Source organism: Anabrus simplex, chromosome 2, assembly GCF_040414725.1.
Source record: "Anabrus simplex isolate iqAnaSimp1 chromosome 2, ASM4041472v1, whole genome shotgun sequence".
Lineage (NCBI taxonomy): Eukaryota > Metazoa > Arthropoda > Insecta > Orthoptera > Tettigoniidae > Anabrus > Anabrus simplex.
The window spans coordinates 644884959-644912078 of record NC_090266.1 but is presented as its reverse complement, the minus strand read 5'-3'; the positions used below and the strand labels follow the sequence as shown (position 1 = coordinate 644912078).

General features: G+C 40.1%; 1 protein-coding gene across 2 annotated transcripts in view; it reads right to left on the bottom strand.

The window, feature by feature from the left end:
* LOC136862988 (uncharacterized) overlaps positions 1–27120 on the bottom strand; it is a 230216-nt gene that overhangs the window by 100591 nt on the left and 102505 nt on the right. For both annotated transcript variants that reach the window (XM_067139290.2, XM_067139292.2), the window contains exons 5-6: positions 11563–11733; positions 607–1035 (exon numbers count right to left, since the gene is read on the bottom strand). In XM_067139290.2, coding sequence (XP_066995391.2) covers positions 607–1035; positions 11563–11733 — 600 coding nt within the window. The remainder of the gene's footprint in view (positions 1–606; positions 1036–11562; positions 11734–27120) is intronic.

Here is a 27120-nt window from a genome sequence, read left to right as displayed (position 1 = left end):
TTACAAAATTTATCGTTTTATAGTATTTCATATAATTATTAATCAGTAAGGTAGCTGAATAATTATTGTGGTCTCAACAACCTTATCGTGATTTTTCATCACGACTGCTGAAAGATTTCCTTCCACCATAATACCACATTTCTGCCTTTATTCAATGTAAATCTGCTTCAATATGACAATGTAATTTATTTATCATTCTTTGAAATTCTTCAACAGAAATTTTATTCCCAAGCTCTTTCACATTCCCTTTAATTTAAACTTCTTGGACAACATCAAAATTCAATTCAAGGGTGAGACTTCTAGATGTCACAGTGTATTAGGTATTGTTTACAAATATGCCCTAACAGCTTGAATACCATTTATGCAAGAATTGATGAGCATTATAGAAATAATCAGCATTATGTTCAACAGCTCGTTTGCGATCACATACTGTAACTTTGACTATGTATTCTACTTGTTGACCCTCTCTCTAACAGCAAGATAGAGGAAGTACAGGAGCTGCTCAAGAGACGAACGCTGATGGCTACACACAAGATATACACAACATACACAATAAATGTATACTGAAATATCCTCCTTATTACAATAAAACTCAAAAATACATACCTGATCTTGAAAGTTCGATGTCACGTCTCCTTTCCAATCGACCACCGATGGCGTACCGATTGGAATTTGGTCAACTTCATCTTCAGGAATTCCTTGGGTAGGAGTATCAGTTCGTCCTGCCAGAGACCGACCATTCACGTTACCATGTGATTTTAAGAATTTTTGCATCATTCCTTTTTTGCTCATAGGTGGAAGAGGTTTCTTTGGATCAACTGATATGACTGGAGAAACCGTTGCTATATACATTTGGGTGCGGTAAGTGTTAGTTGGGGTGGATGAATTATGGTTGTAAGAATGACACTGTGAAGCTGTTGGTCTACTATTATCCAGTGAAACTGACCGTGGGAGATTGGAAGAGGAAACTGACTTCCTCAGCTTGCGATCCTTTTCTTCAATGGCATATTCTGCTAGATCAGTGTATCTTGTAACCTGAAGTTAAAAGAAAAGCCTTGTTATTTTTATTTTTCATAAAACTGCCTCTCAATGGAGGTAGCCCCAAAGGACTCAGTACATCCACATGATAATAATAATAATAGTAATATTAATAATAATAATAATAATAATAATAATAATAATAATAATAATAAACATGACAATTATAATAACAACAACATTAAAATATAATAATGTGATATAACATTTAAAGCAACACCTAGAGGTATAGATTAAGACGGTTATTCGGAATTTGACAACTCTTCTTTAGGACTATGGTGACTATCTCAACTCTTGCGGAAAATTGAATGTGATATTTTTTCGAAATTCCTAAAGAACAAGGTATAGCCCCTCGCACTCCTATCAGTAGGCCTATTACACCAACCCATTTGAGCTTATATCTGTTTTATAAATAATTAACAGTTGGTTCATATATATAGCTTTTTCTTTTTTTATCCACCTCCTCAACTTCTTGAAGACCAACCTCGAATCGGATAGAAGGGTCAACTATGCCATGCCTAGAGATGTTAGCATGTTTTCTGTCGCAAAGCATTAGTGATCTTAGACTTCACCATGTGATGGCGTGAATTACATAGTAATGCCCTTCTATCACAGAATGCTAAGACATGTCCAAGTGATTCGTTCTCGGTGTAGTGTCTGTGTCGTGTACCGTCTAAGGATCTGCCTTGAATGGTCTGTACAGCCGCCACGTTTACGTTTATTTTAAGGCAGGTGATCGATTTAGATGTGAATAATCCAGCTTTGTTAGAAATCCACTTGTTAGAGTCAGATACATCTGCAAAGACTTCAACAACCCAGGTAATGTCTTCCAAGTTTCAAATTTGCGAGTTCTTAGATCTTTACGAAGTTTCTTAACTTATGTTTTCGACGAATCTTCAGGTTGAGGAAGATTAAGGAGTTTACACGAAACTTGGAGTTCCTCTTGAAGTGGGCGGAGGACATTGACATAGGGATTATTTGCTTTAATTAAGTAGATACATATGTTAAAGTGTTGTAAAAATGTTTCCCATGTAGTTCGAATTAATCCGAGACCTCTAACATTCCTTTTACAATACAGTATACTATAGGGAATATCAGCAAGTAAAAACAAATTGTTTGGCAGAGCTTCGAATTAATTTCTCAATGTCCTCAAAGAACAATTCTGAAAGTTGATGTAATGTCGTCATTTGCAAAGAAAAAAGCTTAATTTCTCAATGTCTTCGAAGAACAATAATTGTGAAAGTTGATGTAATGTCGCCAATTGCAAAGAAAAAAGCTTTGACCGTAAGTATCGATCGACTACATTTTATTTTCTGGTCAGGGCGTAACATTGGAGAAGACACCAAAACCTTGAAGTCATTGCGAAGTTCCATCATTATTTTATCCTGACTAAATTTTATATAATAACTCAATGTAACTCCCAGATATTTTATAGTTTCATTAGATTTAATTCCTCTAATTGAAGATTCAGAATCTGGTATTACATCCTTTTCTATGAGCCTACCTTTATTAATGTTGATCCCAGATGACTTGACAATATTTAATTGTATGTCAACGTTATTCAACAGGGATGTGGCCATACCCAGCAATTCTTGAGCATCTCCGAGTAATTTAGATATGATCGCTATGTCATCAGCAAAAGCTGCAACGGTTATATTGTCCATTTCAGGTGATACTTAGAAACCATATTTATTCAAGATTTCACTCTCTGACAATTCCTCTAGAATAAAATCTATTGACAAGTTGAACAGGATTGGGGATAAAAGTGATCCCTGGAAAACTCTCCCACTAAAGTTAATACATGTAGATACTTGACTGTTTACGTGGAACTTGGTAGAATTACTTCTCGCTAGGTTCTTAGTAAATTCACGAAGGCATATATGTAGAGATTGAGCATCAAGGCACTTGTCTAGATTGTTATGACCCACATAGTCAAATATTTGTCATATATCTAACATCACTACTGTAAGGTTTCTACCTCCCAATTTCGCTTTCTTCAAACATCCATCAATTAATGACACATTTAATACGTTCCAGGTTCACTTAAAAAGTCCTCTTTGATTTTCGTTGAGTCTTAATTTGGAATCAATATCCCTTTCTGCAAGGCAACGAATTGTCGAATATATTGAGATAAGCAGTTAGTTTCTTGGGTCATTAGGGTTTCCTTTCCCCTTGTATATAAGAACAGGGCGTGCTTGTCTGAAAGCCTCCGGAACAATATTCCATTTGAGCATAATCTGTATCAAAAAGAGAATTACTTCAGAACATTCAGCCAATTTTAATGTTCTTACTAGTAGTTGGTCATGTCCAGGGGACGTATCCGATATCATACTTCGTAACAGTCGTCCAATATCCCCCACCGAATGCTGAAACATCTGATCTACATCTGCTTGTTGAGAAATAGGTTAAGGAGAATCATAATATTCAAGCACTGAATTGTTTTCAATACTCCATCTCTGTTTAAATGCTTCTTCAAGAATTTGCGTCGGTATCTGACATTTAACCTGGCTACTATCACTCTGCAAAATGTTATTCACATATATTTTACGCTGTTTATAATATTGATATTGCGTGAGATCATAATTATACTTTTCTCTACGTTCTTTTCTGTCTCTCTTTGAATGTCTTCCTGGGTTACTACTTTCACCAAACCTCCTATCAGTAGCCGCATGAATCTTCCTCTGTTTACTCATTAATACATATTTTACAGCAGGGTGTGTTGGCCCTGGTAATGACTTATCCAATTCACAAAGAGTACAGACAAACTCATTATCCATTGTATTGAAACCATCAATATCACGCTTTCCTTCCAACAGAGCAGGAAACTTCGTCTGGAAGGAACGTATTTCATCACTTATTCTCTGTGTTTCATCAGTAGCATTTGCAGTTATACTGTACTCGTATATTTGGGTATATTACGGTATATTTTATTCATTTCAGGCTCGGCGAGATAAAATTTGTGTTACTGAATCGATCTAGTCAGTTGGTTGCTAGTCAGAGAGGTAACCTTGAAGCTTGACCTCAACACGTTCGCATTACTCGTAGCAAGCAGAAGTTCGTCAATGAACGCTATTGGTCAAGTTCAAGTCAGGTGGCTAGCTATGCATGTGTATACGAAATTAGAACCGTTTTTTACCTTCGAGTAAAATCTACAGCCAGGATTCGAACCAATGAAGGAGAATTTTAGGCCAAGAATTATTCCACGATTGGTCGATATCTCATCCCACCAGTGAAATACGAGGAGAGAAATAATCTCGTAATTATTGCACTCATTCACATTATGAATCCTTGAAAGTTGCTTCGTCAAGTAAAGAATATTATTCATTATTATTCTGTCGTCGAGAATTACTCGCAATTTTGATACTTATGTCGCCGAGACAGGACTTAACTTATTTTCATTCCGTCGAGGGAAGTAGCCCCTTTCTATTCGAACTATCAAGTGGTTTGTGATCAAAATATTTCAACAACCCTACTAAAGTGAAGTAAACCATCAACAAGTTAAATTGTTAAGTCAAGAGAATTGTACTGTGGAAACTGTCCATATTCAAGGCAATTATTAGTGTCCTGGAAGTCTGACAGGAATGTTTATACACTAGCGGAGATGGAAAGTGTTACAACATGGACACCTTGACCGAATGCCACCAAACCGATACCGGTAACGCAGTATTTCCATGGCTGTGAAGTATGCTGATTAAGATTTCATCCTTATACGAGCTAATTGTTAGTACAGGGAAACACCATTCCTAAAAATGGTGGCTGGTGTGTGTACATGATGGCTGTTGGGTGTGTCTAATATTATTGTCTCTTTTCATGTAGAGATCGCAACACAGCATGCCTAGAGGACGCGCATGGGCAGCTTATCGCCATCTTTCGGACTTTTTCAAACGTCGAGTCATTGTCGTGAAGGATAAGAGGGCATCGTATCGACAGACTGCGCAGACAGTTGGTTGTAGTGCAATGACTGCGGAACGAGTAGTGACAAAGTGGACTCAGGACAACAGTGTGGCACGAAGAGCAGGAACTAGTCCTTCCAGAAGGACTACACCGAGAAAAGACCATAGGATTCGTCGGCTGGCTCTGACGAGCAGACGGATGACAACAGCTGAAACGTACGAACCGTCGGGAACAAATTACTGGAAGTTGGGTTGAGATCTCCAGTTGCCATGAGTTGTGTACAGCTGACACCAAATGACAGACAACGGAGACTTGCATGGTGTAGAGCCAGAGACAACTGGGACATTGAGTGGCATTCTGAGGTGTTCAGCGATGAATCTCGCTTCTGTTTGTAGCCGTCAGATCGACGTGAACATGTCCATGGTGGAAGGTCACATGAAGCAGCGATTATCGAGGTGGATACCTCTCCAACTCCTGGAATCATGGTGTTGGGAGCAATTGGATATGACAACAGGATGGATTTGAGACTTGTTGAAGGGAGACTAAATGCTCGCCTGTATGTGGAAACAATGGTAGACCCTATTGTCATAAATTTCATGACGAGGGTATCACATGGCATATTCCAGCAAGATAATGCAAGAGCTCACACTGCAGTTCACACCAGGAACTCCTTGAGCAATGTACGGATCCTTGACTGGCCTGCACGGTCCCCTGATTTGTCACCAATACAGCAGGTCTGCGATGCGATGAGAAGGTACATACGGTCATACCAAACTCCAGCCAGTAACCTTCACTAACTGACAGAACATGCGTTTCAGGTATGATAAGAAATCCCTCAAGATGACATTCGGAGGCTGTTTGCTTCCATGCCATATCGAATACAAGAGTGTACCCGTGCCCATTGGGGTCAAACCTCATACAGATGATGATGATGATGATGATGCGGATGGACAGTTCCGAATGGACTGAATGTTTAATAATTTAATATCTGTTATGTGATGAACATCTCCACAAAGTTTACTAGTTGTTTTTCGTCGCACCGACACAGATAGGTCATACGGCGACGATGGGACAGGAAAGGCCTAGGAGTGGGAAGGAAGCGGCCGTGGCCTTAATTAAAGTACAGCCCCAGCATTTGCCTGGTGTGAAAATGGGAAACCACGGAAAACCATTTTCAGGGCTGCCGACAGTGGGGTTCGAACCTACTATCTCCCGAATACTGGATACTGGCCGCACCTAAGCGACTGCGGCTATCGAGCTCGGTCACAAAGTTTGATAAATATCGGAGTGGTACTTCATGGTGTAACACTTTCAATTTCCGCTGGTGTATTAAGGGATTATTAATCTTCATCTCTAAAATTCTGCTAAACGCTTAATTTGTCAGAGATACGGATTTGGATTTTCTTTCCTCTGAAAGTTACGTATTGCTCTCGAGTCGAACTGTAGCAATAATTTGGTTCGAGTGAATACCAATGTACTTTTTAAATTTCAGAATCTGCAGTGATATAAAAATGTGTGTGTACGAGGAATATCGGGATCTGCACCTTTATTACCTACCAGGAAGAAGACCAGTGAAATTTACCTCGGTAAACCCAACGCGGGACTTCGTCGCCAAAATGTTCCACCATTAAAACCCACAATTAAGCCGCCCGACAAAGGGGAAACCGTCATAACCCGACTGTCAGCCAGCGATATCCATATTCACCGCAGCAAACTGAAGTACCTTTATTATATTTCTTTTCACTTTTCAGTAGTGTTAAATATTAAATCCTTCTTTAATATAGAATCCTATTAACTTAAGGTATTTTGAATATCTTTTTAACTTCACTCTTTGATGGTGTGTGAGAAGTAGAAATATCCTTTGAATTTGAGTGACTTTGTATATTTACAGTCTCTTTCAGGTTTAATTTCTGTGTTTGGAATAATAATTGCATGTTAAATATGAATGTCTGCTACGTTAAATGTTCTGATACTGTCTTAAACATCGCGTATTTCATATTTAAAGGTTTTTCTAAATGTATACACAAGTTTCTGACGTGATTATACAAGTGTTAGGTGATCCTTCAGAATCTTTCTTTGAGTTCAGGGTTAAATGTTTATAATTAAAATGATAATAATAATACATTAATTCGCACTAGACCTTAAGATGTGTGATAGAGATGATTGTGTGTTAATTAAGCTGCTAGTTATTTAGAGTTCTCATTTACAGCGAAGTGTGCTCTGAGATTCAATCTAATTCTTGTTAGCTTGTGCAATATAGTTTCACCCGTGACAGTGGTAATTATTGAATTGATGTTGAGGTAGTGAAATGAGGGAGATATTTTTATGTGAGCACGTGTTTGCTGCGGTAAAGTGACGAGTGATAATAATAATAATAATAATAATAATAATAATAATAATAATAATAATAATAATAATAATAATAATAATAATAATGTTATTCCAAAATGCTTGCACAGCTCTCTGGCCGCATTAAACCTGCATCATCACACATACGTAGAACTACAGAAAGCCACCCTCCTGAGCACTTGCCACATTGTGAGGAAGTTCCTAGGAACGACTTTTCCTCTGACTCGCGCCAAACAGCATGAAGATCCAGGCCACAGTTCCAGTAATACTGAAGAACAGATTCCCAAAACGGGGACATAAGAAGTCTGAAGTTGTTTGTATTTATTGTATAAATGTATATGTTGTAATTATTTCTGTTATAAATATTTGTACATATATGTACCTGTAGTTTCATAATCAAGAGGGTGACTCCTTGCTTAGGCCGAGTCAGCCCATTATGTTACCGGCACAAGCCGAGCCTTCCTAAAATGATGATGATAATAACAATAATAATAATAATAATAATAATAATAATAATAATAATAATAATAATAATAATCATGAAATACACACCCAAACAGTAACAATAACCCCCTAATGTGATAAATGTTGTGAATTTGGTAATATCCATGCTGCAAACGACGAGCTTATTTTCTTTGTAAATTGAATGGTATCTTCTATTCTGATCAGTGAGCCGTTAGCTTTGAGGCATTAATGGAATCATTTTGGAAATTTAAGTTTCTTATTTCAGAAACCGCCGTAGATTTAAACCTGAATTTAAATGTAATGAAACCCGACCACGTGTGAAATTTTCACCTAAATATCGCGTACCTTGTATACATGTGGCTGTGTGTAAATGAAGTGTAGTTTGTTGTAGTTTGGTTTATTTCTGCCAATTTTGCAATATGTATTGGGCAGATTTTTCATGTTCTGCTATGATTGATTACTATACATCGTTGGAAAAGAATTCGTTTGGAAAGGTATCTGGAATTAATATTTGAGTGGAATCTAAATTCAGTTTATTAAATGTTAGTGAAATTGAGATAGAAATTTCATATTTGACTTACTGGAAGAAATGAAACCAAAGGATTCCCGAATTAAATTTAATATATTCAGTAAAATAACTGCCAATTCCGAAGATGTTAAAGCATGATATTTTATGTTATAAAGGTCTATTAGAATGATTTAAATTCTCCGATCCCACGCCAAAGGAAATTAGTCCAGTTCATGAATTAAGAGGAAGTAAATAACCAAATGAATACATTTGATAGTTTCCTGTAAATAGCTAGTGTTGATATTTTAATTAAATTGTGTCTCAGTTAAGTATGTAATTCATAGCAATGTAAATAGCAGTGAATTTAAATGTGCTTAGTGAATTAGCTCATATCATAGCTATGAAGAATCGCAAAAGGTTTTATGTAAGCTGTTAAGAAGCTAAAGCTTATCCTCGTCTGTGAGAAATTGAGTTTTATGAAGTATGAAGTTAATGTACGAATATTTAATTATCGGATTCTCATAAATGATAAGGGTAGGAATGCGTATTACCTGGTGGGTAATCTGAACGATGAGTTTAACTGTTACTCGTGAAAGAGTTAATTCATTCGGATTGACAAAAATTAGGATGTCAATTCACAGTTGAAATTAGCCAAGAAGCGTAGGGATAACCAGGTGGAAGTGTTCTAGGACATGTAGATGTCGAAGAATTGTATAAATAAGTGCATCAATCTTATAGAAGAGAATTGGACTCTAAACTTGTTAATTTTGAAATACTAGGATTTGATTAGACTTAATTTTGAAGAGTTGAGAGGGGGGTGAATTTTTTGGCTGGAGCGTGGAAATTCTGATTCGCATTTATTCTTTGTTAGCGTTTGGCTAATAGAAATTTGTTCGATTTTACAGTTTTGTTAAAATTCCACCATCCTCATCATGAAGATCAAATAAAATTCATTTATAATCATTTTGTATAAATTCTTAAGTGTTTTGGAAGAACTATAAATAAGCCGAACATAAATTACATCAAGAAAACAGACTAATTTCATGAATGTGACTTGATTTTGATTTATATTAATAAATGTTTAATTTATTGTGCATACCTGTGTCATTTGCCTGCCAACTTTCGAATCCTGCCTCTTCTTGAAATGCCCTAATTTATTTTTATGCTGTTGACACGAACGGTCCACAGCGGGATTCTTCGTGTTCACCGGCTGGGTAGCGGGTTAGTGGGGGCAATACTTTGTGAATTTTTACTACTTTCATCCTCCATAGTTGCATTTATCGTATTATTTGAGGTTACGTATTTCGGAACCAAGTTTCCGCAGTGTGGACAAGCAGTCTGGTTTTCAGGCTGTGAGGAGCCACACATATCATCATCTGTGTAACATCTTTCTCGGAGCTCATAACTGAACCATGGAAATACGTAACACTTGTATAAATTTAAAAAAAATGGAAACGGTTCCCTAGTTGAAGCAAACATCACCTAGGTGGTGCTAACTAACGAAATATTCCTTTGGAAAGCATCAACGAGAAATTACACAATCAACAGGATGGCTGCCGTCTTGTTCACTGCCAAACTGAAGAATGTAATTGAAACAGTATCATAATAAAGCTTAGCCACGACAGACAACACTATCAAACACATGAAACACATTAAGAAACCACGCAATCAGTCAATGAACCCCAAATGAAGCACAATTTGCTTGATTTCAGTAGAGATATTGTTTCAATAAAATCAGTGGGCAAGAGGATGTGTGGTACAGTCCACAAGTTGCTACGTATATTTAAAACAAACAATAGCACCAGTAGCACAGTCCATCAGTTACTCCACATATTCAAAACAAACAATAGTACCAGTTGCACAGTCCATCAGTTACTCCACATATTCAAAACAAACAATAGTACCAGTAGCACAGTCCATCAGTTACTTCACATATTCAAAACAAACAATAGCACCAGTAGCACAGTCCATCAGTTACTCCACATATTCAAAACAAACAATAGTACCAGTAGCACAGTCCATTAGTTACTCCACATATTCAAAACAAACAATAGTACCAGTAGCACAGCCCATCAGTTACTCCACATATTCAAAACAAACAATAGCACCAGTAGCACAGTCCATCAGTTACTCCACATACTTAAACAATAGCACCAGCAGCACAGTCCATCAGTTACTCCACATATTCAAAACAAACAATAGCACCAGTAGCACAGTCCATCAGTTACTCCACATATTCAAAACAAACAATAGCACCAACAGCACAGACCATCGGTTACTCCACATATTTAAAACAAACAATAGTACAGTCAATCGGTTACTCCACACACTTAAACAATAGCACCAGTAGCACAGTCCATCAGTTACTCCACATACTTAAACAATAGCACCAGCAGCACAGTCCATCAGTTACTCCACATATTCAAAACAAACAATAGCACCAGTAGCACAGTCCATCAGTTACTCCACATATTCAAAACAAACAATAGCACCAGCAGCACAGACCATCGGTTATTCCACATATTTAAAACAAACAATAGCACCAGTAGTACAGTCCATCGGTTACTCCACACACTTAAACAATAGCACCAGCAGCACAGACCATCAGTTACTCCACATATTTAAAACAAACAATAGCACCAGTAGTACAGTCCATCGGTTACTCCACATATTCAAAACAAACAACAGTACCAGTAGCACAGTCCATCAGTTACTCCATATATTCAAAACAAACAATAGCACCAGTAGTACAGTCCATCGGTTACTCCACACACTTAAACAATAGCACCAGGAGCACAGTCCATCAGTTACTCCACATATTCAAAAGAAACAATAGCACCAGTAGCACAGTCCATCGGTTACTCCACTTGTTTAAAACAAACAATAGCACCAGTAGTACAGTCCATCAATTACTCCACATATTTAAAACAAACAATAGCACCAGTAGCACAGTCCATCAGTTACTCCACATACTTAAAATAAGCAATAGCACCAGTAGCACAGTACATCAGTTACTCCATACATTTAAAATAAACAATAGCACCAGTAGCACAGTCCATCAGTTACTCCACATACTTAAAATAAGCAATAGCACCAGTAGCACAGTCCATCAGTTACTCCATACACTTAAAATAAACAATAGCACCAGTAGCACAGTCCATCAGTTACTCCATACACTTAAAATAAACAATAGCACCAGTAGCACAGTCTAAAACTGAATAAACTAATAAACAACTAAATTGTCTACTGTACCCAGGTGTCATATTAAAAAAATCTCAAAGAGTTATAGGGAAGTGTAAGTCCTTTACCTTTGAATCTAACGTATCTTCTGACATTGTCTGTATTCTTCCAGCTGACTGCAATTCTTTCTCTCTTTTAGTTGTTTCGTATATTTCCTGGTGTATTCTATTGGTTGCCAAGCGATGTTCAGCACTTCGGCGATCATTGAAATTTATGGTATGGCTTGCTACAGGGTGAGTCTGTAAAAAAATTCACATTTTCCCTTTAATTGCAATTTGTATTACCTGTTATTTTCCCGGTGATAAATAAAGGAATTGGAAATACAAGGGACATATTGAAAGATTATTCTTTAGAAATGAACAATACAGGAGTATGAGATGCCTTTATTAGTATGAGATCCCTTTATTTTCCTCCGATCTACAGCATTGAAGCCTTATTGATCTATTAAGGAGAAAAATAATAATGCCCAACCTAGGCAGCTTAATCTAACATACACATATAATAATTCCTGTAAAATAAACATATCTGACACCAAAGCAAGGAAGAAAGGCCATATTGATATAAATAATAATAATCAAATGGCAACGAGGCAGAATGGTCTGTTGTCCCTAGTATAAGACAGTATGGCAGTATGGCAATGGAAAATTAAACTGGTAACATATTGCTATGTAGAGTACGATGTTGTGTCAGATTTGCATCTGCACTTTAAACAAGACAGTATGTCAGTATGGTAATGAGAAGCTAAACTGGTAACATATTGCTATGTAGAGTACAATGTTTTGTCAGATTTGCATCTGCACTTTAAACAAAGAGTATATCACTTCCGGTCGGGTTCGCACTCAGCATATTCTTTCTTGAACACTGACCTCTCTGGTTTTCTACTTAAGTTGCCAACCTGGCTTCGTATTTCCTCCACTGTAGTGCCGGTGTGCAATTTTTCACCTAACGTTTCGTTACTGTTGACCACTATTTGAACTCTATTGTCTCACTATATTTATTATCTTTAGAATCCAGACAAAGCACCACCTTAACTGAAACCATATTCACTCGCCATTAACTTGGACCCTCAGCTCATATACCCACCATCTCCACATATTAGCTTTATCCTTAACACCTGTCCAACTTACAGTACAATCACTCTCTTCCTCATTCACTGCACACTTTACCGCCTACGAATTTAACTATTTAATCACTCTTGTCATAGTTACGAGTAACACACAAGCTCCGCTATTCTGATGTGTACACCAATTTACTTTCTACTGCAAATTGCCTTTTTTGCTTCTTGTCACTATGCCTTCGTCCAATTTGTTCTTCTCACCCCATATCTCCCTTAGGCTTAAACTTATCCCTTTCACCAGGGTACCTCTTGCTTCTTCTTCCTGCCTCCCAGCCGTATTTTCACTTCCTTTGTGTGCTCTTGTCACATCTTGTGTTTCCGCCCCCACAATCACTTCCTGTATCTTCCTTTCTTCTCTCCCACAGGCCTACATCCTCAGCTCCTTAATTAATGTCCTGGTCTCGCTGGTTTCCTTCCTTATTTCCCTCCTCATCTCAGCTGTTACCTCTCTGGCTCCTTCTTCGATCGATTTGTAAATAGCATTCATGTCTTCTTCTGTCAAGTTAATTTCTTCTTGCTGCGAGCTTGGGTCCAGTGTCTTATTTTCTTTGGTTCTTTCTTTATCTCCAGGTCCGTCTTCACCCACTTTACTGTCTCTGACTTGCGTTTCTTCCACTCTTTTCCCCACTACCCCTTAGTCCTTCCTATTCTCTTCCATTTCCTGTAATTTCTTCGCTGCCCACACTCTGGTCCATAGTCCATTGGGTACTACTAGTTGTTGACCCTTAATGTAGGCTCTTAACCCTTGTATTTTAGCCCTGACTAAATGTTTTTTCAGCGTGTTTATATTCTTTACCCCTTCTCTTCCCATGTCTCTCTTAATCCAATTTTTTGTGCTACGTATATTATCTGCGCCTCTTATCACTACTTCCGCCATCAGGGTGGAAAACAACTTCAGCTTTATCGGCCTATCACCCCGTTTTTTACCTATCCTTTCCACATCATCAATATCAACTTCACTAAAGTTAATTTTCATCATTTTCTCAATAACTTCCACAACTTTGTAGGTTGTCAGCACTTTGTCTTCCCCTTTGTCTTCCGGCACTCCAAATATAAATAAGCATTTCTTCCTGCGTTCTCGGTTGCTGTCTTCAATTTCTGCTTTCAGCTTCACCACCTCTTCCTCCATCTCCTTTATTTTTGCCTTTAGTGATATCATTTCTCTCTCGTTGATTTCCACTTTGTTCATTGTCTCGTCTGTTTTTCCCTGTATCCAACGCCTCATATGTTCAAATTCCTTAATTTGTTCTTTCATCATATTTTTAATCTGCTCAAACGGACATACTTCTTCTACCACTTCTTTCACCACTCTTCTTATGACCTCCACGTCTTCCCAGTTCATGTTGCCACTGGAAGTCGGGCCGGGGTTCACCTCCACACTTCCTATGGCTAACAGTACCATAATCACCGCTGCCACCAGTATCATCTCGCCCATCATTCTTGTTTCACTTTACCTCCTTTATTTCTAACTGTTTCCGTTTTCCATCTTCCCTGCCATCTTCCAATAGCTGCACGATATTGATCCACACCAATCATCTTCCTCTTCCCTCCCGTCTCACTTTTCCACTCACCGGTCGCACTCCACACCGGCTCTACCGGCACCTCACTCAGCACGTCTTTCACCGAACGCTGACTAGGTTAGACTGATACAGGAGGAGAACTCCTATTATTTCTCTCTTACTGTCGAAGAAGGAAATACAATAACATAGTAAGGATTACTCGTAAATTCCACAGTATTTGTTAACCTCTAACATGTCTATCCACCAACATGCCTTTACCCTCACCAGAGGCTTGAAACTGCAACTACGGAAAGCACTAATTCCAACAGAAGTAATCAACAAGTAAAGCATTTATTACTTATACAACAAAAGATGCACTCACAAGAAGTGAACAATAACTAGAACTTATTATACTGATACATGCTCAGCTACGCTCTTCTTTACTGAATATTATCACCGTATAGATATTCATTGACAAATCTTTGTCATAAACAAGAGGGTATTTAGGAGAGTTTTCTACAGAGAGTTCAATGTGGTATGAATTGACGACACTGTTTTCTCATCAATAGACCTTAGTCATACCGCAACAGTCCCCTACACTATTAAAAAAAGAAATAATACTATTGGCATCTTACATAATCGTTTGATTAAGATGGTCTGCGTTACTTCCTGGATTATTCCTTACGACTGGCAGGAAAAGACGAAAATTATTGACGTAAGACTAAGAAAAGAACTGTGAAGATGATGATGATGATGATGATGATGATGATGATGATGATGATGATTGTTGTTGTTTAAAGGGGCCTAACATCGAAGATCAGTGGCCTCGGGAAAATAACACATGTGTGGTAAATTGCATTCATAATATTCACATCACCACTAACGAGAGCCAACAATGGAGACGTTCTTCGGAAAACTGGTTAAAATAACACTTCTTCAGGCAGGTGGTGTTCATAGGCTTTCTAGAGGCAGGCGAGCCCGGATACTTCTGTTGTAGGTTTCGAAGTCGAGTCTCTGGTTCTTAACAGTGGAGCTACTGTAGGTTATATTAGTGGTGACAATGACATACAGAAAAGCTTTGTCCTCCACTTGATAGCACAACAAATGCATGAATGCCAACGTCTTCCCTCTGATGTTTCATTTCCTCACTTAGAACTTTAGGAATTCATTGTGTGCAGAACATGCGATAGCTCAGATATTTATGAATAAGTATGCGCTCTGAGCTATGGCCAGTTTTTAATTTCGAGGCCACATCATTCAGACTGCAGCGGCGAAGTTGTTAGATCAGTGTACCAACACGAGCAATTCCGCCCACTGTTACGTCACGATGGCCTTGTCCAGATCTGGATCATGGCTGCGGCTGGTACATCTTTCCCGGGCACAATTGTATCCTATTCCACTGCCGTGAGAGCTCTCGGGTCGTATCTGTAGCTGGCAAGTTCTTACTAGACACAACTGTTCCAGTGCCATGAGAGTTCTCAGGTCACCTCTGCAGCTGGCAAGTCCTTACTGGACACGACTGTTCCACTGCCGTGAGAGTTCTCAGGTCACCTCTGCAGCTGGCAAGTCCTTACTGGACACGACTGTTCCACTGCCGTGGGAGTTCTCAGGTCACCTCTGCAGTTGGCAAGTCCTTACTGGACACGACTTTTCCACTTCCGTGAGAGTTTTCAGGTCACCTCTGCAGTTGGCAAGTCCTTACTGGACACGACTGTTCCACTTCCGTGAGAGTTTTCAGGTCACCTCTGCATTTGGCAAGTCCTTACTGGACACGACTGTTCCACTGCCGTGAGAGTTCTCAGGTCACCTCTGCAGTTGGCAAGTCCTTACTGGACACGACTGTTCCACTGCCGTGGGAGTTCTCAGGTCACCTCTGCAGTTGGCAAGTCCTTACTGGACACGACTTTTCCACTTCCGTGAGAGTTTTCAGGTCACCTCTGCAGTTGGCAAGTCCTTACTGGACACGACTGTTCCACTTCCGTGAGAGTTTTCAGGTCACCTCTGCATTTGGCAAGTCCTTACTGGACACGACTGTTCCACTGCCGTGAGAGTTCTCGGGTCGCATCTGTTACTGGCAAGTCCTTACTGGACACGACTGTTCCACTGCCGTGAGAGTTCTCGGGTCGCATCTGTAGATGGCAAGTCCTTACTGGACACGACTGTTCCACTGCCGTGAGAGTTTTCAGGTCACCTCTGCAGTTGGCAAGTCCTTACTGGACACGACTGTTCCACTTCCGTGAGAGTTTTCAGGTCACCTCTGCATTTGGCAAGTCCTTACTGAACACGACTGTTCCACTTCCGTGAGAGTTTTCAGGTCACCTCTGCATTTGGCAAGTCCTTACTGGACACGACTGTTCCACTGCCGTGAGAGTTCTCGGGTCGCATCTGTTACTGGCAAGTCCTTACTGGACACGACTGTTCCTCTGCCGTGAGAGTTCTCGGGTCGCATCTGTAGGTGGCAAGTCCTTACTGGACACGACTGTTCCACTGCCGTGAGAGTTCTCGGGTCGCATCTGTTGCTGGCAAGTCCTTACTGGACACGACTGTTCCACTGCCGTGAGAGTTCTCGGGTCGCATCTGTAGGTGGCAAGTCCTTACTGGACACGACTGTTCCACTGCCGTGAGAGTTCTCGGGTCGCATCTGTAGCTGGCAAGTCCTTACTGGACACGACTGTTCCACTGCCGTGAGAGTTTTCAGGTCACCTCTGCATTTGGCAAGTCCTTACTGAACACGACTGTTCCACTGCCGTGAGAGTTCTCGGGTCGCATCTGTAGGTGGCAAGTCCTTACTGGACACGACTGTTCCACTGCCGTGAGAGTTCTCGGGTCGCATCTGTAGGTGGCAAGTCCTTACTGGGCACGATTTTACCACTACAATGACAGTTCTCGGGTGACCTCTGTAGCTGGCAAGTCCTTACTGGACCGAGCTCGATAGCTGCAGTCGCTTACGTGCGGCCAGTATCCAGTATTAGGGAGATAGTGGGTTCGAACCCCACTGTCGGCAGCCCTGAAGATGGTTTTCCGTGGTTTCCCATTTTCATACCAAGCAAATGCTGGGGCTGTACCTTAATTAAGGCCACGCACGCTTCCTTCCCACTCGTAGCCCTTCCCTGCCCCATCGTCGCCATAAGACCTATCTGTGTCGGTGCGACGTAAAGCAATTTGCAAAAAATGTCCTTACTGGGAACGACTGTTCCACTACAGTAAGAGTTCTCGAGTCGCATCTGCAGCTGATAAGTCCTTACTGGGAACGACTCTTCCACTACAATAAGAATTCTCGAGTCGCATCTGCAGCTCGTAAGTCCTTACTGGGAACAACTGTTCCACTACAGTGAGAGTTCTCGGATCGCATCTGTAGCTGGTAAGTCCTTACTGGACACGATTGTACCACTACAGTGAGAGTTCTCGAGTCACATCTGCAGCTGATAAGTCCTTACTGGGTACGACTGTTCCACTACAGTGAAAGTTCTCGGGTCGCATCAGTAGCTGGTATGTCCTTAGTGGGAACGACTGTTCCACTACAGTGAGAGTTCTCGGGTCGCATCAGTAGCTGGTATGTCCTTACTGGGTACGACTGTTCCACTACAGTAAGAGTTCTCGGGTCGCATCTGCAGCTGGTATGTCCTTACTGGGAACGACTGTTCCACTACAGGGAGAGTTCTCGAGTCGCATCTGCAGCTGGTATGTCCTTAGTGGGAACGACTGTTCCACTACAGGGAGAGTTCTCGGGTCGCATCTGCAGCTGGTATGTCCTTACTGGGAACGACTGTTCCACTACAGGGAGAGTTCTCGGGTCGCATCTGCAGCTGGTATGTCCTTAGTGGGAACGACTGTTCCACTACAGGGAGAGTTCTCGAGTCGCATCTGTAGCCGGTAAGTCCTTACTGGACACGATTGTACCACTGCCCTGACTGTTCTGGGGTCACACCTGAAGCTGGTAAATCCTTACTGGACACGATTATTCCACTGCCCTGACTGTTCTCGGGTCGCATCTGTAGCTGGCAGGCCCTTACCGGAAGCACTTGCTCCAGTTTTTAAAGTTGTTAACGACAAGTAATGCTCACCGCATATTGCAGGCATGTGACAATAACCTCGTGCTGTGGTACACCGTTAATAGTTAAAATTTTGTGGCGTTATTAATATAGAAAACTCTTATTGAGTCATATGCCTTGGACAATCTACGGTTATTGGACATTTATTTAAATGGTGTCTATTTTTGACACTTGTAATTATTATTCTCTGCTAATGACCTTGGGTTCCCAGCCTAGTAACTGTGTTGAACTATTATATTACCACGTTCATATGAGGCTGGAGTTCGACTATATTTGAAGTATAAATTAAGAAAGACTTCATATTTTGTGAACTTGGATTATATCTGCCCTAGCACCTTGGACGTTTGGCTACTAAGTACCTGCTCTGCATATACGAGGAGAGATGAACTTTCCGTTGTATGGTTACTCTATGTGTGTAGTTCTAAATGTGTTATTGCACTGTAGGCCAGCTACGGGGACTGCTACGCTATCTATCAGATTGAATGTAGTACTAATGAGTGTGATGTGACAGTTGCTCGCCAGGGCGCGTATCTAGTCTTCCGGGTGTCGCGCCTAGCCAAATACTTTAACACACCAATACCGGACACCTCTATCTCAACAGCATTGAGTCGAGTGCGAACAGCGATGGTGGTGACATCTAGCGTGTTGGTGTGAACTGCATACTCGTCTATACTACAGCTGAGAGGAATGCACTACACTCATTGGAAATATTTTTGTTAAAATAATAAATTGAATAATCATAATAAGAATGACATTTTAAAATATGAAATGCCTCTTTCATAAACCTCCAAACGAGCATTATGTTACCCGTGCCTTTCGCTATGTCTTGAAAATTAAAAGCAGCATTTGTTTGAGGATCCAACCATCCTCTGGGGGAAATATTTAACAACTACCTACTCTCTCCAGTTTTTTCTAGCCTGGCGAAGGACGTTGTATGGACTTAGCCTAGTTTTGTGGCCGGATGCCTTTCCTACCACCAATCGTATGTGGAGGGATATATATTCACTACCTCGTGTTTCTGTGGTTGTTTCTCGTGTGATGTGATGTATATATTAGAAGATGGGTATGAATACGAACACAAACCCGTAGCCCCCGATCTACAGGAATTAACAGACGCGAATAAAATCTCCGACTCAGTCGGGAATCGTACCAGGGTCCTCTGAACCGAAGGCCAGTACGCTGACCTTTCCGTGGTGGTGATTATTTTTTAAGAGGAAGTACAACTGGCCAGCCATTCTCTATTGACACTAATCAGAAGGGAAATGGAAGAGATCCAACACTCCGAAGAATGAAGGTATCATAAAAACGGGGGGCACGCAGCGCTAACCATTCAGCCAAAGCGCCAGAGCGGGCAGATAACTTAACAACATCCATGATTTATTACAATTTTGGGAAAGAGAAGCTGTAATTAAGGAACAGGAGTTCTGATCCATTATTTTGACTTCTTCTTTTCGATAGGCCGATCTTCCCGAATGCTACAGGAGAACTCAGCTCACGCTGCTCTCTCGTTTTTGCTGTACTTTGAATTTTCTGTTTTACCTCTGAAGACAGAAATACATAATATCTACATTGGGGTTACGGTGAGTGAACTAGGATGTTCTTGACAAGGAAGAAGTGTTCAGAATTTCCTAAAGTCTCTTTCACAAATTTATGCATGAAGCATTACCATACACACGTATTGAAATTAGTTGGACTGGTGCTCAAGCCTATGCCTGTAATACACTGAAATAATTGTCTTGCCCGCTTCTGTGGTGTAGTGGTTCATGTCATTAGCTAATACCCCCGGAGGCCCGGGTTCGATTCCAGGCTCTGCCACGAAAATGAAAAGTGGTACGAGGGCTGGAACGGGGTCCTCTCAGCCTCGGGAGGTCAACTGAATAGAGGTGGGTTCGATTCCCACCTCAGCCATCGTGGAAGTGGCCATCCTTCTCCAGGCAAATGCCGGGATGGTACCTAACTTAAGCCGCTTCCTTCCCTCTTCCTTGTCTATCCCTTCCAATCTCCCTATGCCCCCGCAAGGCCCCTGTTCAGCATAGCAGGTGAGGCCGCCTGGGCGAGGTACTGGTCATCCTCTCCAGTTATATCCCCCGACCCAGATTCTGAAGCTCCAGGACACTGCCCTTGAGGCGGTAGAGGTGGGATCCATGGCTGAGTCCGAGGAAAAAACCGACTCTGGAGGGTAAACAGATAAAGAAGAAGAATTTTCTTACGCCGGGCTGAGTGGTTCAGACGGTTGATGCGATGGCCTTCTGATCCAAATTTGGCAGGTTCGATCCTGGCTCAGTCCGGTGGTATTTGAAAGTGCTCAAATACGTCAGCCTCGTGTAGGTATGTAGATTTACTGGCATGTAAAATAATTCCTGGGGGATTATATTCCGGCACCTCGGCGTCTCCGAAAACCGTAAAAGTACTTAGTGGGACGTAAAGAAAATTATTATTATTATTATTATTATTATTATTATTATTATTATTATTTTCTTACATTAAAAAAATGACTGGATTCGAAACTCATGTCCTTCAATTTTCAATTTCAAGACTACCGCGATAACCATTACGCTACAGGCCCACAAGTTTTCGTTTGTGAAATTTATGGTACTGTTTAACAATGTGGACCCTCAAGTTTGAGTATACTAGAGTTCCATATATGTTAATATTATTGTTTTACGTCCCACTAACATTTCAGTAGAGTATTTGATTGATTTTCTTAATATAAGGGTCATAGAATGTAACCTCAACACAGATGCGAGGTCATAACTTTTTTAATACTTGCTATCCTTATCAGTTCCCATGCCCATTAGCTTGTGGGTAATTTGTTCAGCGCATAACACTTTTCTTGGAATATAACTGCAATGTAAGATTATTTAGTGACAAACACTGATACATTGTAAACAACACGGCAGTGCGCCAAGAATCATACAGATGACAATATGTTATTGAAGAGTTGGTCACACCAAGCCATGTAGGTAGCAGCACTATTGACTTTCTCACTGAAAACAGCAAGCTGTCCGGTATTATCATATTAAAGTATTTGGCCTAGCGGCGAACTTGGTAGCGGGTCATTCTGCGCTGGAAGTCTTGGAGGCTGGTTGTGGCAATGATGGGTGCGGAGACTGTTACCAGAATGATGTGTACTCCAACTGGTGTTGGATGATAAACAAAAAACCACATCGAGTGATGGGAGTTTAAGTATTTTGTTTTGGTGTATAATATGTGTGTTAATTTGTAAATATGTAATTATATAGGTAGTTTATTTATTCTTGTGGAGTGATTATGTTAGGTCGAACTACGAGGTGAGTTATCTTGGCACAAGGCTTGCTTGTAAGTATTTTAAAAGTATCATTGCTATTAATATTATTTTTCTGTGTGTGTGTAATATTTGAATTGGTGTGGAATATGAACATTGTGGACATCTAAGTTTTAGTGATGCCGTGTTTCGCTCCTAGTGTACGTGCTGTACATAACGGTGGGCTATCCTTGTGCTAAGATAACATTTTGAAAATTTTTATCGTGTCCTTGTTTTAAATTTGTCATTCTCTTCGCTCGGGCTTTACCTTTCGGTGTTTTTGCTTGTGATTTTCCTTGTAATGCCCGTATGCGTGTGCCGCTTTTCTGTAACTGTCGCATGTTTTGGCTATCCTGTGCCCGTATTTTGACCTAACTCTGCACTTACATTTCTCTCCATAATTTTCTTTAATCTTTTTTTTCATTATTATTATTATTATTATTATTAGTCACCTTTGGTAAGTTGAATTATGCTTAATTTTCTTGGTGAATACTTGAGTTGAGTCTGTTTTAGTTATATTCCTTCCCTTTGAGGGCTTTAAATTAAATATCATTCCATTGTTGGTGTAATATCGTATAAACGTTATCAGTTTCAACAATACAAGTAACGTTTAGTAGGTCGAGGGCTGGACACCCCTGGAGAATGGGATGGTTCCTTATCTTATCCTTTTGTGTGGGTATTGTTGTTATTATCTCTTAGTGCCTGACAGTTATGTAACATTATTAGTGTGAAGGGTGGGTGCATTGTGTCTGCCGCGATGACTGTATCGGGTATTATACTCCATAAATTATTCGTTGTATTGATTTTTTTCTTCTGAATCTGTTGGTTCTATATTGTGTTCTGGGTTATGCTAAGTGATCTGTTCGTGCTTTTCTTGATGTTTCTGTGGCTCATGTTTACGTTTGTTTGCCAAGGTTTGGTGATTGAAAATTAATTGTAACTTGGGATATATTTCTTTTATACGGTGCCGCGTGAGCTTGTGATTGTAACATGTTCGTAATCGTGGCTTGATTTGACTGTCACGTTCCGTGGTGCTGCCTTCGTATCCGGGTTTGGTGCGGGCCATTTACTTCTACCGGGTGCTGTCTCAGTCCTCGATTTGCTAACCCCTTTCTCCCCTTTCGGGCTTAAATGTTAAAATTTCATTTAATTTTAGAATACGTCAAACATGTGCGTACCATGGTACCTACGTAGTTTTCCTGATGCATCAGTATATAGGTATATAAATATGGTTGTTCTTAAAGAAATGAATGATTTTATTTATTAGCAATGAATTTCTTTCTACTTATATAATTCTGTGATTTTCTGTATATTTATTTTACCCTAAATGTTGGGTGCTAATTGTAAGCTTAATACCTTTTTCAGTTTATCTATATTTTATCCAAAGGTTTAAATTGTAGTGTAAAAGATTTATTTATTATATTTTATTTTAAATTTTTGAATTTTTCTGGTGTCATTTCTTGGTGTGTTTGCTAAGCAATTTCCTGATCCCGTCCTCTCTCATTAAGTGGGTAGGCTCCTGGTCCCTACATGCTTCCTCTTGTCTATTTCCTTGGGTATGTTTTACTGTCTTATATTATTTTTGCTCTGTTGAAAATTTATTTGTAAGCGCTCGTCCCTATGACCATCGTCATTTACTCATACTTATTAGGGGCGTTGCAATTTCTAGCTTCACGCTATTCCTCCCTTGGATCCGCCGTTGGAATACAACCCCGTGTTAAACACCTACGAACTCCAGATACACCGTGTCTTGTCGCATGACCATATGTACAGGGCGAGTCCTGTAAGGGTTGCCGTCCTTCCTGTATGTCGCGTGTCGTTAAACGAGAGCGCGGTTTCCATCTCACCTTCCCAATTGACATGTGGTAAATTGAGATCACCCACTACAATCAAGTTCCTTTCCATATCGTTCCTTACCCACATAGCTGATTATCTTATCAAATAATTCTGAATCAGCGTCAGCGCTACCCTACCCCGGTCTGTACACTCCAAAGACATCAAGTTGCCTATTATATTTAGAGATGAGCCTTACACCTAGAATTTCATGTTTGTCATCTTCCATTTTTTCGTAGCTTACAAATTCTTCTTTCTCCAGGATGAATATTCCCCCTCCTAACATTCCTATCATATCTCTATGATACACACTCCAGTTCCGTGAGAATATTTCTGGATCCATTATATAATTTCTCAGCCATGATTCAACTCCTATTACAATTAAATTAGTTAATTACTTAATTCTATTCCTTTCCATACAATACTTCTACAGTTCAACGCTAATAGTTTTATGTTATCCCTACTCGACTTCCAGATCCCTGTACCAATATTACTGCTTCCTAAGCCACCCCGTATCTCCGAATGTACCTGCCTATAACACTTCTAAACAAATTTTCTAACTTATATGTACCACTGCGATTTAAATGAAGGCCATCTGAGCGCAGATCCCTATCGCCTACCCTTTCATTAGGATCTAGAAATCTCACTCCCACTTTCCCACATACCCACTCCATAGTCTCATTTAAATCCCCATTCACCTTCCAGTTAGTATCCCTCCTACACAGTATTCCACTAATAATTATCTCCGCTTCCTTGAACTTCACCCGTGCTGCATTTACCAGATCCCACACGTCCCCAACTATGTTGGTACTTAAACTTGCTTGCCTTACGTTGTTGGTACGAACGTGAAACACTACCATCCTCTCCTTTTCCTCTTCCTTCTCTTCTACTTTCCTCAACATCTGTCCTAACCTAATTCCCGGATAACACTCTACCCTGGTTCCCTTTTCTCCACACATATTGCCCACATGTCTAACAATGAAATCCGAGCAGAGTCTCGACCCTACCCACCTCATTTGATCCCGTCCCCTCCTGGTCAGCCGTATCATTCCTCACTGCTGCAGAAGCTACTTCCTCCTTCCTTTTCTCCCTCCCATGACCCCGTTTCACCTTCCTTTTCCTATCTTCTGTTCTACACTTCCCTTTCCTATCTTATCCTTTCCTCCTACTTCCACACTTCTCAGCAACAGTTCCCTGTTCCTCATTTTCCTTCTGTTGTTCTACCTGCAGTGACATGTACCGATTTCTCACAGACACCTGTCCTTAATTCTGATCCTGAATAGAGCCCTGAGCCTGCAATCTCCTTCCCCTTAAAACATTAGACCATCCGTCTTCTACAATTCCTCCTTTTTCTTCCCATCCCCATTTTACACCTACTGTATCCTGTACGTTGTTTGAGGGAGCCCTACTTTCCTTCCTGTCCTCTGAGAGAATACTAATTATCCAGCTCAAACTCTCGAACTCCTCCCCCATACTCCTTGATGCTTGGCCACACCCACAGTTCCTACAATTGCACTCCTTAGCCATTCTTTACGGACTGAGGAATTCCTAAATAACTATGAGAAGGAAAAGTGATAACGTTTTATGCATGTTGATATACAGGATAATATCGTATGATCATGTCATGATTGTATTGTTGTGCCACGAAAAAACAGATAAGCCTGAAGGATTCATATCAAGCCATGTTCTTCAAATCTGGTGGAGGTGATTAGACTTTTACCTAATGGCAGGTCTAAGATATTTTAATGTCAAACATTGTAAATAAATTCTTTAATCTCTTATTCCCCAGGTCTATGGAACAGTAAAATGGGGAAGAAATATATTACTTTGATCTTTTCACCTCTCGTTGATGCCTTCTTACCAGTGACTGATTCCATCTTCAGCTCACCTGACCATTTAAACATTTTCGTTTTGCAAATTTCGTTCTGTATGCTTGATACATTTCCATCTCTCTTCCCTTATTTCATTAATTTAAGAAGAATTAAAGAGATCATTATAACTGGAGAGTCACACGAACATTGGTGTACTGAAAGTGATATAAGAGAGGAATAAGGATTGTGAATATAATAAAATATGTTTAGTTGTCTGATGACTTTTCAGTACGACAGCTATGGCAATAATATGAAACGAGGAACCTGCTGCAGTACCTTATTACGACAAAACAAGGCTGTCGAATAGAAACGAGGCAATAAGCAAATTTGCCAAGTATTGAACCCTTGATATTGCCGTTCCATCGTCGGCGTCTGCCTTGGCTACTTCGGTACAACAATATTCGTTCTTAGATCTGGGATCGTGTAGGATACTTTTCAGTCACTTCATTGACCAATCAACAGGGTAGAGGAGAGATTAACACTTCAAATGAGGAGCAAAATTTACTTACTGAAAATGTATTCAACAAAATCACGTTAATCATGTTTTTTTGCTAGTGGCTTTACGTCGCACCGACATAGATAGGTCTAATGCTGCCTATGGGATAGGAGAGGCCTAGGAGTTGGAAGGAAGTGGCCGTGTCCTCAATTAAGGTACAGCCCCAGCATTTGCATGGCGTGAAAATGGGAAACCATGGAAAACCACCTTCAGGGCTGCCGACAGTGGAATTCGAACCCCTAACCGCACGGCCAACTCGCCCAGTGATAATCGTGTTTTCATGAATGCCAAAGAAAATCAAGTAAATTTGGCACAACATGTTGTAACGCAGTCACAATGCATAACGTGAATGGTGAAAAGATCTTGAAATTATTTACATTAGTATCTTTCAAAGTGTGAAAATGCAATGTAAGGTGTGTGGACAGCAAAAACCAAAAAAGAATAGAAAACCTGAAAATCGGGCAAAATTGACCCAAACGATAACTGAGAGTTAACCCACACGATCCATTGAACATCTGACTTTCAACAAGTAGAATTCCAGATTTACATTTAATTAAGGTTATCCACCCGTCGACTATCCTCTCGGATACCGGAACATCCCCGAACGGATCCTTAATCAAACCAAATTAACTATCAGTTGCTTTGGACAGGTTGCGAAATATTATTTGAAAGGATGGTGTTTATTACAATTTAACAGCAACTATCACAATCTGAAATAAATTTTCACCATGTTTTGTCATGTCATGATACCTTAAGTTATAGAAGAGTCCCGATGCTGAAACATGCATCACCCCAAACAGATGTTCAGAATGAACCAACAGCACTTGATCCGAGGGGATCTTACGTTGCATCATTCTGAGGGAACAACACTGCGAAATGCAGCAAAACAGGCTCACTATGGGTTTAGAAGAGTCGCCAAACATTGAAGTTAATTATAAGTTATAAATTACTCGAAAAGTCCTCTTACTAAACCAAATTTTAGGTTATGAAACTGTTACGTCGTTAAATTCGTTAAAGTGCAAGTCCACAATACAAAACACACAACATGAAATCTGTCCAATTATACATAACCACAACTACAACTGCAAATCTGTCTACCTACACTTGTCCTCTTAAACTAACTACAAGTGAACGGTAGATCAACGTCTGGCCTACATAATGTGAATAACGTAAAATAAAAATAAAATATTTTAATAGCTGACGTATCGAAACATTCGTAGTGTAAATACTACAAAAAATAACTAAGTGTCAACACACTGCAGTATCGTAACATACTGTACACCCGAACAATAAATCTCGAAGTAAAGGAAAAGAAGCAATGTCGAACTTGAACGCACGCTGCTAAGTAGTAGGGACCAGTCTCCATTATCCAAGATTCCACGTGGGACCACCATTACATTTAAGCCACTACTGATGCAACGCTATTATGGGAGAACATTTTAACTAGTAAAGGTCATGCCGAAACATGGCCCTAA